Source organism: Anabrus simplex, chromosome 1 (assembly GCF_040414725.1).
Source record: "Anabrus simplex isolate iqAnaSimp1 chromosome 1, ASM4041472v1, whole genome shotgun sequence".
In the NCBI taxonomy this organism is placed as follows: Eukaryota; Metazoa; Arthropoda; class Insecta; order Orthoptera; family Tettigoniidae; genus Anabrus; species Anabrus simplex.
Window position 1 is genome coordinate 1,105,167,663 of NC_090265.1, and position 13,587 is coordinate 1,105,181,249.

Below are 13,587 nucleotides of genomic sequence, written 5' to 3' on the forward strand. Positions count from 1 at the left end.
GTCCAAGCTCTCGGAGAGTTCCAAATTGATCATGTTGCAATCTCCAGGAGAAACAGCCCTGAGATTATGAATGTCAAGGTAAAGAAAGGCATCAATGTGGCCTCAGATCATTATGTGCCTCTTATCAAATTCAAACCAATTCCCACAAACACAAGGAAGACAACCAAACAGATCACACGCTTCGACAATGATACGCTTCGGCAAAGGGTCGAGGAATTCCAGGAGAAGGCTAGACCAAATGACTGTGACTTTAACAACGCCAAAAGTCTCCTTGTTGAGGCTGCCAAAGACGTTGCAGAAATCAAGAGAAGCAAAAAGCATGCCTGGTGAAATAGTACCTGTGAGTCCTCCAAGAAAGACTCAATGCATGGAAACAGTACTACTCTACGAAATCAGAAAATGATTGGGAAACCTACAAAACCCAATGTGCCCAAGCAGCTAGGGTGTTCAGAACTGAGAAACGTAAATACGAAAAATCTCTCATTGAAAAGATAGAACAAAACTTTAGGAAGAATTAAAGCAGAGAGTACTACAGAGCCTTCAAACGCAAACTCACTGGCTATAAACCACCATCTCTATGCTTTGAGCGAAAGGACGGCACACTGGCGACGTCAAATGAAGAAAATTGCAGCATTCTGGCAGATTACTTCAAGAATTTACTTAATTGCTCTAAACCGCAAAGCGCCATTGAGACCAAGGAACCCTTACTCAGGTACCCAGATTCCAGACCACCCGACAGAGATGAAATCAAGCGCCACATTGCCCGTCTCAAAAATAACAAAGCGCCGGGGGAAGACTCAGTAGTAGCAGAACTATGGAAATATGCCCCAGAGGAATCACTTGATATCTTGCAAAAGCAAATAGAAGAAATTTGGAACAAGGAGACCCTACCCAAAGATTGGAAAATAGCTTTGATCCATCCATTACACAAAAAAGGCAGCATGAAGAACATCAACAACTACAGAGGAATATCTTTGCTACCCGTGACTTACAAAATTCTATCACTTGCCATCCTGGAGCGTTTGGAAGCACAAGTCGAACATCAAATAGGTGAATACCAAGGAGGGTTCAGAAAAGGTCGCTCAACAGCTGAACAGATCAAAAATCTCAAAACGATCATCAGATATTGTACACTAAGGTCCAAGCAGTATGTGTCTGTCTTTGTGGACTTTAAGAAAGCGTACGACTCCATTGACCGGGTAGTCCTGCTAAACATTTTAAATGAATCTGGAGTTGATTTGAAACTGCTGGCATTAATTAGAGCCACCCTGACCGATACAAAATCCAAGGTGAAGTTCCACGGATGTCTCTCGCATTCCTTTGACATCAAAACAGGAGTCCGACAAGGTGATGGGCTATCCCCGATACTCTTCAACTGTGTTCTTGAAAAGATCATCAGAACCTGGCGGGTGAGATTACAGGAAACCAACTACAGTCCATTGAGAATAGGAACCAAATCCAAGGGGATCGCAACGGACTGCTTAGCATTTTTACAATATTATAAGTCCACCTGTTCAATACAATACAATATGATCCACTATTTCATATGGTCAAATGTTTTTTTATACATAATACATAAAAGTCAAAGGTACATGTTTCACCCTCCTTAAGGGCATCATCAGCCTATATCAATCTTAAAAAATAATAATAATACATATACTTATAAATTATAGGTTAAAATGTTGAAGAATGGTTTCGTAAAACATTATACAATAACATCTAAAACAACGATAATGCACCAAAGTATGTTAAAAGAGAGTGAAATTAACAGTTTGAAGATTAAAACGTGATTAAACATGAGATTTTGAGAGTCTAAAACTAAAATGGATCCATATTTTTATAATATCATTAAGACTGTGAAAGCCTTGAGTATAAAAACAATCATCAAAGGGGGATGTTTCTTCAATTCCCAAGTTGAATCCAAGGTGGTAAAACTTCAACTTGGGAATTGAAGAAACATCCCCCTTTGATGATTGTTTTTATACTCAAGGCTTTCACAGTCTTAATGATATTATAAAAATATGGATCCATTTTAGTTTTAGACTCTCAAAATCTCATGTTTAATCACGTTTTAATCTTCAAACTGTTAATTTCACTCTCTTTTAACATACTTTGGTGCATTATCGTTGTTTTAGATGTTATTGTATAATGTTTTACGAAACCATTCTTCAACATTTTAACCTATAATTTATAAGTATATGTATTATTATTATTTTTTAAGATTGATATAGGCTGATGATGCCCCTAAGGAGGGTGAAACATGTACCTTTGACTTTTATGTATTATGTATAAAAAAACATTTGACCATATGAAATAGTGGATCATATTGTATTGTATTGAACAGGTGGACTTATAATATTGTAATAATACTTGAGACATACGTCAACTTCAATACGGAACCAAAATGAGAATAGTCACTTGTAACTGCTTAGCATTTGCCGATGATATTGCTGTTCTCTCAAACGACATAGAAACCGCTAGAGCTCAAGTTGAAATTTTAAAGGAAATTGCCGAACAAACTGGTTTGCAGATATCGTTTGAGAAAACAGAAGTAATGACTAACATCAAAGAGGCTCCACCAAAACTCCATACAAAATACGGGGACATCACCCGAGTAGACAAATTCAAATACCTGGGTGAGATCATCATGAAAAATGGACTGGACAAAGAAGCACTTCAGGAGCGAGTACGCAAACTGGAAATAGCCTACCAAACATCCCGCACAATCTACAACAAAAAATGCCTTTCCCAAAACACCAAGATACGTCACTATGAAACAGTTCTGAAGCCAATAGTTCTATATGCAGCCGAAACCCTATCTCTAAATGCCAACAAAGGACTCCTTGAAGAACTGGAGAAAAGAGAACGCAAAATTGTGAGAGGAATCTTGGGATCAAAGTACCGAAATGGAATCCATCAAAAGAGATCCAACAAGGAAGTCTACAGCAAAATAGAGAAAATTACCGACACAATCAGAAAAAGACGGGCACGGTTTTACCGTCATGTGAAAAGAATGGACGGAAGAAAGTTAACTAAAGAAAACTTTCACTTTTTTTATTCAAACCCCAAAACCACAATTCCCTGGTTTAGAAATACCAAAGAAGACCTGCAAATGCTACATATCTCAGCTGAAGACGCCCTTAACAGAGATCTCTTCCGCAAGAAAATATTGACAAACGGGCTAAACCGAGACGAGCAACCGAAGAGAAGACACGGTGCCCCTTGGACAGAGGAGCGTAAGCAGGCCCACTCACAAAGAATGAGGGATATTTGGGCTCTAAAGAAGGCCAAGTTCAGTGTCAAATGCAACAAGACTTAACGTGGTCCTTGATGGCCCCAGCAAATTATATATATATATATAAAATAATAATAATAATAATAAAGAAAAACTCTTCTGAAAGCTACCAGTGTCATAGGTGTGGACAGCAACTGCTATGACAACCAGCATAATCAATACCTTGTATACAGTAGTAGTGTAACACCCTCCGTTTCTATTACTCACGGCTCATCTCACAGAAGCAGTCCTTTAGTCAGTATACATGTACAGTATGCGAGTTCTTAGCCAGGTAGCTACTCTTCAGTGAGAAGTAGCCCAAAAAAACATAATAAATAATTATATTACACTACAGTACTGGTAGTAAAGTTTTCAAGTTTCAAAAGCGAGACATTATGAGGACCCTTTAATATTGTATATTTAGAGAATATTTGAAAAACTAACACCTATCTGCATACAGACTGATAGAAGCTCTGTTGAATGAGCTACCACGAATCAGGTAGTAGCTCGAGCAATGCAACAACTTACAGGATTTTAGTTGATGACATTAACTACTATAATAAGAGTGGTTGTTCATAATAACTACAATTAATTTCCATTATACAAATGAATTGTAGTTTTTATATACAACCACTCTCAGGATTCCCATATAAGGATATTTTTTGCAGCAAATAATACAGATCAAGCAAGTTTGACAGTGCATCATTTGGAGCATGGTCTCAAATGAGCATTAACTCTAGCCAGGATTGGTAAGAAATCAGCAGTTGTCTTTAGAATCTACTGCCAGGGCTGTAAGCGAGAAATCATAATATAACAAGTGATGATGATGTTTCTTGTTTAACACCTAAGTCATCGACCGCTAATGGTACGAAATGAGACTAAATATAATGACAATTTAAAAGTCCAAAATCATCCAACGACCAGAATTCAGAACATGATGAAAGATGAATGGATGGATATGAATTTAAAACAATCAGTGGATCCGGCCCTCAATGCCCCACATTTCCAGAAACTAGCGTTAAACAATAGTAGTACTGACCAAGGGTCTGCTTCTAAAGCACAATACTGAATCGATGATGCCTGTAGTCTAAAGGGTCCAAAGTCCAGGTCAATGACCCCTCATAATGGTACTTATCGCTAGGAAAGTAGAACCATGGTATATGTCAAGTAACATAGACTCGCAGTATTCCACACATTAGGATACTACTCACATGTAATGTAATGTGCACATGTAACACGTGTTTCTCACATTGCGGCACCATTTACGAGCAACACAAACCTATGGTGTTCCTCACATAGGTGAACTAATCACAGGGACTCGTACTATCCCGTGATGTTCCTCACATACTGGGTACTAATCACTGGCAAGTCAGACCCATGGTGTCTCTCATATAGTGGTACTAATCACACGTACTGTAAAACCCACCCTGATTCACACACTGTCGCTACTAATCACAAACTTATTGTGTACCTAACATAGTGGTACTACACGAAAGGAAAGGTGACCCATGGTGTTCCCCGTGTGATGGTACTAATTACAATAGTAGTTGCATGGTTCTAATTCGATCATACCTTGGTTGCCCCTTTTAGTCACCTCTTACTACAGGCAGGGGATACCTTGGGTATATTCTTCACCTGCATCTCCCACCCACAGGGGGGATGTGGATTTGGTCCACGAGAGCTATTTTATTTCACTCAAGACTGCCAGCAAGCCGGTTAGGAGCCCCTATCCGCTACCTGGGAGTATCACCTCTCCCCCTACTACACCAGCGCAGTAGGTTCGTGGTATAACACAATTAAGGCTGTTCTAGTGGAGTTTGAAACTTGACTATCTCGTAAGTACATTGGGCTTAGTCAATGTTAATTTGCAATCCCAGTCAATTGGAGAAACTGCTATTTGTTTTCACGTCGCACCGACACAGATAGGTCTTATTGCAACGATGGGATAGGAAAGGCCTAGGGAGTGGAAGGAAGCGGCGGTGGCCTTAAGGTATAGCCCCGGCATTTGCCTGGTGTGAAAATGGGAAACCACGGAAAACCATCTTCAGGGCTGCCGACAGTAGGACTCGAACCCACTATCTCCCAATTACTGGATACTGGCCGCACTTAAGCAACTGCAGCTATCGAGCTCAGTATTTGGAGAAACCACGATTCTCCAGCAGCTATCTTTCAGCAGTAAATAATTTACTAGTCTGACGAATTTGTTTGCATTTCCATACATAACGTATCTTTCAAACGGCAACTAGGGTTGAAAAGCCTACACCTCTCTGCCAGGCCAGACCTGCCCTAGTCTTTCAAAACAAATGTCACCAGCACAATACTGCATATTAATTGTTGTTTTGATACCTATATTCCAGTTACTGCAAAACTCACGAAACAGCAATGGCATAAATTTAAATCTTGGGGAACAGACTAATTTCGAGATTCCAACCTTGGTTTCACACATTCACACTGGCATATTTAAATTAAAGAACACACAAGATGTTTGGAGATTAATAAATCTCCATTATTATCAGGTAGTTTAGAAATGAATATAGAGAAATGTAATTCACATCGAGTGCTCCTTAAAAGTTTCTAACTGGACCTATGTAGTGTTATGACCAGGAGAATACCGTAGGATAGATATATTTCAGACCAGAGGTACAAAACATCAAAATATGATCTTGTTTGAGATAAAAGCAAAACAAATAACTATCTCATTTAATAGACTGTTCTATTGGTAACTATGAAGACAGCCTAATCACACAAAAGATAATGTTTCTGTTTGAGATAAAGAACTTAATGACGATAATTCGAACTTCCCTATTGGTTTCTAAGACGAGCTAGCCTAGATATTGATTCATTCTCGTTAATTACGAAAACTCGAATTCACTAGCCAAGTTACGACAAAACAAAAACGCCCAAAATTTCATCTGGGTAACATAACCTATACACCTATCCAAATGACATGGTAAGGTATTCGTTTCTTTCACTAAATCCTGGGTAATTATCAATAGCATGTATAGATAATACACACTGATGAAAATCGAAGATTATTATCTGCAGAAAACGTCAAATTGTACACGATGTGAAACGAATGTTTAAGCCGAAGTTTTAAGCTGCCAAGTAACATAACACAAAATTTCGAAATGAGATTCATTCAGCGTGAGAATTAGAAGACATGCCCATCATTACCACGTTTATCTTAATAATAAAATAACACGAAACATTACCATCGATCAACACGCCCACTAACGTAGGAGTATTATTTCACGAGCACAGTAGGTTTAGTACGTAACTTAGATGGATTTTATTTGCGAGACGACTTAAATAATTGTTCAGTTATAAATGACAGTACACTATTCGGTTTAGTCGAGTAAACATTATATAAATTTCAGCTACTTACTTTGCCCAACCAATGCCTTGAGCGCCATTTTGCCGAACTGTCACTCTTCGATCCAGCGATCCAGCAGGAAGATAGCACACTACCCGGCTCCAAACCGACAGCAAGACTAACTGCACTGATTTGTCATTAAGCTCAGCCGCGCTTGGCTGCGATTCCGAACTCACCGTGACCTAAAAGCCGTATCAATATCTGTGAGTAGGATATACAGGGAAAATGTGAAACATGCTCAGAAAAATTAAAAAACATTAACCCTAATTAGATTAATTAATGTATTTCTATAAAACTCCCTTTACACTGATTTGAAGACAGAGCAGAAAGAAGTCACATTGTGAAATACAGTAGGCCTGTCGCAGCGGTACCGTATCCAAGGAAATTGCTAATTTGTCCTAAAAGTGTCTTTAATAAGATTTCTGAAATATTGCTATTGTTAATTATGCATATACTAATCGCACAATATACGATGTGACTGTTTTTTTAAAAAAAAAAATCAAGGTGCATTTATAATTGAAGGCATGACCGGAAAAACCGGTTAAACCACACTCAAAAATGGAAGAAAATTGAGTTTTGTGAATGAGCCATAAAAAGTATAAGGAATTATCTGTATTCATTCTTTAGTACATGGGGCTCGAGTACACAGTAAAGTAACTGTACATATTTTATTACAGACTTCCTTTAACCCTTTCCAGCCCAGTGATGCCATATGGCATCATGATATTTTACATAATTCTTTTTTCTGTGCTTCGAAAATTATCTTGAATGCCATGACATGAACTGAAATGAGATGTTGCGGGTTCGGCTCGCCAGGTGCAGGTCTTTCTATTTGACTCCCGCAGGCGACCTGTGCGTCGTGATCAGGATGAAATGATGATGAAGACAACAATACACCCAGCCCCCGTGCCACTGGAATTAACCAATTAAGGTTAAAATCCCCGACACGGCCGGGAATCGAACCCGGGACCGTCTGAACCGAAGGCCAGTACTCTGACCGTTCAGCCAACGAGTCGGAAATGCCACAACATTATGGTAGTATATCTTGTGGTATTAGCAAATACAGTAGAGACAATACACGACACTTACGGATTTCGCCTTGCTAAAATGGGAGACAATTCGACGGTGGCGCTCCTAGTGACTTGACCTGAACAAATCGCGCTAAATTCAAATATCAATGGAAATGTATATACGGAAATGGATAAATAAATTACGTCTAGAAAGACAGTGGTATTGAGATATTAACTTCGAAGTTGCTAAAGCAATTCTGGATAAATGAATGAAGAATTATTTAAAAGGTTATTATTCAAAGACTGAAATTAGACATATAAACAAGGTGTGAAATGGACTGCTGTGAAATGGCTTGATCTTTCATTTATGCATTACTTTTTTAGCTTTAGCATACCTGCCTGAAATCTTACGGTTGGATTTGTCTTTTTTCCTCATTTAAAAACAATGTATCTTCACATTAAGACATTTGTCAATAAAAATATCGGCACATTCCTTACACATATAATGCAAAGAATTAACATTTAATAGCTGGACAAATTTCCTCTTAACATGAAGCCTACTAACAGAAAGAAAATCTATAAAATCCCGGCTTTAATCTGAGAAGAGGGATAAAAGAAAGAAAAGTTTGAAAATGTTGTCGATAGTGATTCTTTGAGGAATATTTACGTACAATTAGAGTAAAAATGTAACATACCCTTGGCTGTATAGTCGAGGATTTTTAAAGTCGCTGGCCTGGAAATGATCTGAACAGATCTTATAATTCTTATACAAGCGTAACGTCCCTTCTTTCTTGTACACTTTATCCAAATCGCTTCTGTGACATTTCAAAACCCACAGATCACACCTACAACAACACATCGGTATTGAAGGTTAACTGCTGCACTATACAATAAAATATGCGTATTATATTTTAAGCCCGTTAAAACATGGGTCGAGCAGGTCAGAAGGTTATGAAGTACTATAAAAATCTCTGTCACTGGAAGAATATATATGCAAACACAATATTACTTACATGTTCTTGTCACGAGGGAACCTGAAGAACGAGCGCGCATTTTTCTCTACTTCGTAATTACTGCAGCCAAACACAGCACATACCTTTCCCCTACAGTTGAGAGGAGATATCAAGGAATGACACACGCTACTATTTAATTATGTCAACTCACTGAAAACGCACAAGTAACACCAAAAACTTAACACAAAAATACACGTGCTCTTATGACAGAATCAGTACCGTTCAGGTCTATCCGCTAGAGTGAGCTCCAATAGCTGTCCCTCGATATCTCGCCCTGTGTCGTGTATTGTCTCTACTGTATTTGGTATTAGGAGTTGGTTGGTAGCACTGGAGATGTTCAATAGTTGAACATCGCCAAAGATTTATGCATGTTCCATGATCAAGTCGACTTGGAATTGGAGACTCCTTCACAACGTACTGCATTATAACATGTTTTATTGTAAGTACTATTCATTTTCGTTTCAAATTATGTTATTTTGGAGACAAAGGATGTAATATAAATATTATGTATGTAAGTTATGTTATGTTAAGCTTTACAGGTTTTCTGTGTATGTAAATATGTATGATGCCATATGGCATCAGTGGGCAGCACCCATGTCTTAGGTTATGTTTATCTGAGGCAATTAGATTTTTATTCAGAGACCTTTCTCATTATTACTGGTTGTTTTGCGATATTATGTAAACATTTAATAGTATATAGTGATCACTAAATGTAAGAAACCCTGCTAATAAATGACATGACTGAAATAAGTAGCCTACTATTCCAAATTATATCATAATAAACTTTTGTTACAAGTTGCATTTCAAATTGTTGTGTACTATTTATTTATTTTCTTTTTCTAGATGAATCCATTAAGTGAAAAACTTTTATGTGAGAAAGAAGTCATTCTTCTTCTGAAAGGTGATGTATCTGACGATCAGTGATGATGATGACAAGGAAGAAGTAACAACACCAAACACAGTTGCAGAACCAGTGCCAAATACTATTCCGGAAGTAGGGCTGAATTTTGAAGTAAATTTTGAACCTAATCTGGATGAAGATGAAATACCGTTGGCTCATCTACTTCTGGCACACCAGTACCCAATGAGAGGTAGAGGGACTTAAGGTTGAGCTGTAAAAACTCAGAACCTATTAATTCAGAGTGCACAGTGAATCACTCTGACCCACCAGGTGGAATGACTCCATATGAATATTTCAAACAATTTTGTACAGATTCTGTCATAGACAATTTTGTAGGCAACTCAAATTTATACTGTGTTCAGAAAACTGGATCCTCACTGAACACAAATAAGAATGAAATAGAACAATTTCTGGGAATTCACATTCTGTCAGGCATAGTCAGGATGCCGAGTTACAGAACGTACTGGGCACAAGCAACCAGATTTCCCCAATTGCTGACATGATGTCCCGCAATAGGTTTGACAAACTCAGAAACTTCTTCCTGATCAACGATGATGATATGAAGTCACGTGATTATCCAGACTATGATAAACTTTTCAAAGTCAGGCCTTTTATTGATGCCATCAGAGCCAGATTCGCTGATATTGAGCCCGAGGAGTATAATTCTGAGGATGAAATTATAATACAGTTCAAAGGGAGAATTTCATTGAAACAATACATGAAAAATAAGCCTCATAAATGGGGTGTAAAAGCTTTTGCTCGAGTTGGTTTTAGTGGCGTTGTCTACGATTTTGAAGTGCATGTTGGTAAAAGTACTATTTTATAACCAGGAGGACTGGTTTTAACAATGGAGCATTTATATAAATGGTATTATGTTTGTATTTCAGGTTCACAATTTGAAGAACTCTTCATGAGGACTTGCATCGCGTGTGCCCAATGATGTCATATGGCATCACTAATTTTTTTAGCATATGAGAGTCCGACAAAAATTAAATATTGGTGGTTTCATGTTCAGGATGCACATTTTAGATGAAATTCACGGGAAAATATTTTTCCATCGCTGCAAAGAATTTGGGCTGGAAAGGGTTAATAAGTCGAAAACAAGACAATCTATACCAATATAATAAAGAGAGAGTGCGAATTTTGTGAGTTTGTGTATGTATCTGGAGGATAATCTCAGAAACTCCTGGACCGATTCTAAAAATGATTTCACTAACAGAAAGATACATGATCCCTGAGTGCTATAGGCTATATTTTATATAGTTAAATATGAGTTTTCACCGACTCCCAAACGCGTTTATGGGGTGTGGCAGAAAAAATAAATTTACTGATACATTAATCGGGAAAACTCCTCAACCATTAAACCTAGAGACTTGAAATTTGGAAAGCATTTTATTTTCTCCGATTACAGATTTCCTAGGAACACGTTCTTTGGAAATCGATCTCCAGGGGGTTTGAAATGAAGGCGTTTAATTTGTGCATTAAAACAGTAATTTGGAACTTGAGCAGAATCCAGAATCGGTAGGGGGTTAGCGTGACAGGGAGTCTGAGAGGCAGAATTGGTCAGGGTGGTGTAGTTTAACAGGGAGTGTGAGTGGGGTGGTTAAAAATCGAAACCTAAGAAAAAACGGCAGAGTGGGGATATCAAATGAATGAAAGAGTTTAATTTTTACATTACTAAATTAATTTGGAGCTTGAATAGAATCAGTGGGGGAGTGGGCAGACTGGGGATATCAAATGAATGAAAGAGTTTAATTTTTACATTACTAAATTAATCTAAAAAATCTAAACTTAGGAAACATGACCGAGTGGGGTATTGTATGAAAGAGCTTAATTTGTACATTACACAATTAACTTGGAACTTGAGCAGAATCGGTCGGGATGTTAGTGAGACAGGGGGAATGAGGGGGTGTAGAAATAGAAATCTACGAAATGCGGCTGAGTGTGGTAATATATGAAAGAGGTTAATTAATTAAACTACTTCAATTTACCCACACGCATCATTATTAATATATATCATTATGAGTTCCACGCATTATTACCACGGGCGAAGCTGTGACGTGTGTGCTAGTATCAACAATAAAAGGAGGATATTTGCATTAAACTGCTCGACCCTTTACAAAGCTATCTTCAATACTGAATACTCAGAAATTGTTGCAGAAAATAAAAAGACTGAAAATGTAACCTGAGCGCAAAAGTTAAGAATCAGGTTTTATATATATATATTATCAAATAATTCCTACCACACAGTATAATTAATATAACAGAGTTTCAGGAACACACATTCAACACAACGTAAAATATTTTGAATTTATTAAGCGAAGAAAGGTTTCGACTCCCTTGGAGTCATCATCAGTTCTTCTAGATGATTAAATCAAGGAATCTGATAATAGTCATTATGAGGATTGCTTACACACATCTCAAAAAGTTGATATAAAACATCATGAAAAAATTATACACACATTGGCAATTGCCTAAAAACATACAATAGGTTGTCATAAAACATATTGACTAATTATGCAAACAATGACATGAAACACTTGGCACTTTTTAAGAAAGGTCTCGGAATCTGGGTTAAAAATATACTGTCGTGTGTTTGTAGAACACGGAACAGACTTGTCGGTTTCGTTACACTCAACTTGAAAACATGTGAACCAGTTGATATAAAACTTAATGATGAATTATATACATCGTGACTTGAAATGCTTGGTAGTTTAAGCAAGTTCTTGGTTCTGATTTGAAGATACTGCCGTGTGTTTGTGGAACACAGCAGTAGCGTAGCCAGGATTTCAGTTTGGGGGGGGGGGCATTCATCAAGAATTTTATTTTGATAGGTGTCCAAACTTCCTTAGTTTAGGTGGTGTAGAATACCGAAAAAGGAAATGAGTGTCCTTGGATCCAAGTAAGAGTGGCGACTTCTGCGGATTCCGGAAGCTAATAGTAATTTTCTTCTTCTTCTTCTTCCCCCGATTTTCAATCATATGTGGGGTCGCGGCTGCGAACTGTGTCGCACATGTGGATTTGGCCCTGTTTTACGGCCGGATGTCTTTCCCGACGCCAACCCTCTATAGAGGGATGTAATCAGTGTTGTGTGTTTCTTTGGTGGTTGGTAGTGTAATATGTTGTCTGAATATGAACATGTTGGGACAAACACCCAGTTCCCAGCTAGAAGAATTAATCAGACGCAATTAAAATCCCCGACCCAGCTGGGAATCGAACACGGGACCGTCTGAATCGAATGCCTCAACACTGATCATTCAGCCAATGAGTCGGACTCCGGAAGCTAATATTAATGTACATTATATATAAAATGCTTAATAAAAGTACATTCGTCAAAACTCCTGGGGTGTCTGGACTCCTTGGACGACAAACCCGCCCCCCCCCCCCCGTTCCCCGGCTGCCCCTGTTACTCCCATCCCAACATAACTGCAGCATTTCAAATATTCCGAGTACAAGTTAAATGAATGCAAGAATAAACAGTTTGAGTAAGGATGCAATATTCTGGTTTAGAATAAATACGGTAATGTTATTATAGTAATGGACACACGCGTCGAATACAGGTTTCTCGTCCTTCTTGTCCATGAAGGCAAGAGAATGATGGCCCACCGTGACTCGTTATTTCGACATTATAAACAAACCCTAGATAACACAGACTTCAAATCTAACCGCTTCTTAAGAAATCGAACAAAGCAGCTAATCAGAAATAAAAAAATGTATATATTTTCGGAATTTAGCTAACAACTTAAATTCTAATCGCGCATGGGACCAACTTAGAGCTCTGGGAATAGGAAAAAATTACAGAGACAGACAACTCCTGACAACTTGACGAACTGAACTATTACTTTAGTAGAATAAATATTCAACCTACCCAAATTAACTGAACCGACTTACCGCCTACCGCCCTCCCCTCCAGCCAATCCACAATTCACATTTCACAGTGTCACAGAAAATCAGGTTAAAAGGCTTTGTACTCGATAAAATCAAAGACTACAGGTGTAATTGATATTCCTATTACT

The 13,587-nt window shown here is 38.0% G+C and overlaps 1 protein-coding gene across 2 annotated transcripts in view; it reads right to left on the reverse strand.

Moving 5' to 3' along the window:
• Positions 1 to 6,784, reverse strand: part of Rop (Syntaxin-binding protein Rop) — a 341,037-nt gene extending 334,253 nt beyond the window's left edge. For both annotated transcript variants that reach the window (XM_067137314.2, XM_067137313.2), the window contains exon 1: positions 6,660 to 6,784. In XM_067137314.2, coding sequence (XP_066993415.1) covers positions 6,660 to 6,687 — 28 coding nt within the window. In that variant the 5' untranslated portion in view covers positions 6,688 to 6,784. The remainder of the gene's footprint in view (positions 1 to 6,659) is intronic.
• Between the last annotated feature and the right edge of the window lie 6,803 nt (positions 6,785 to 13,587).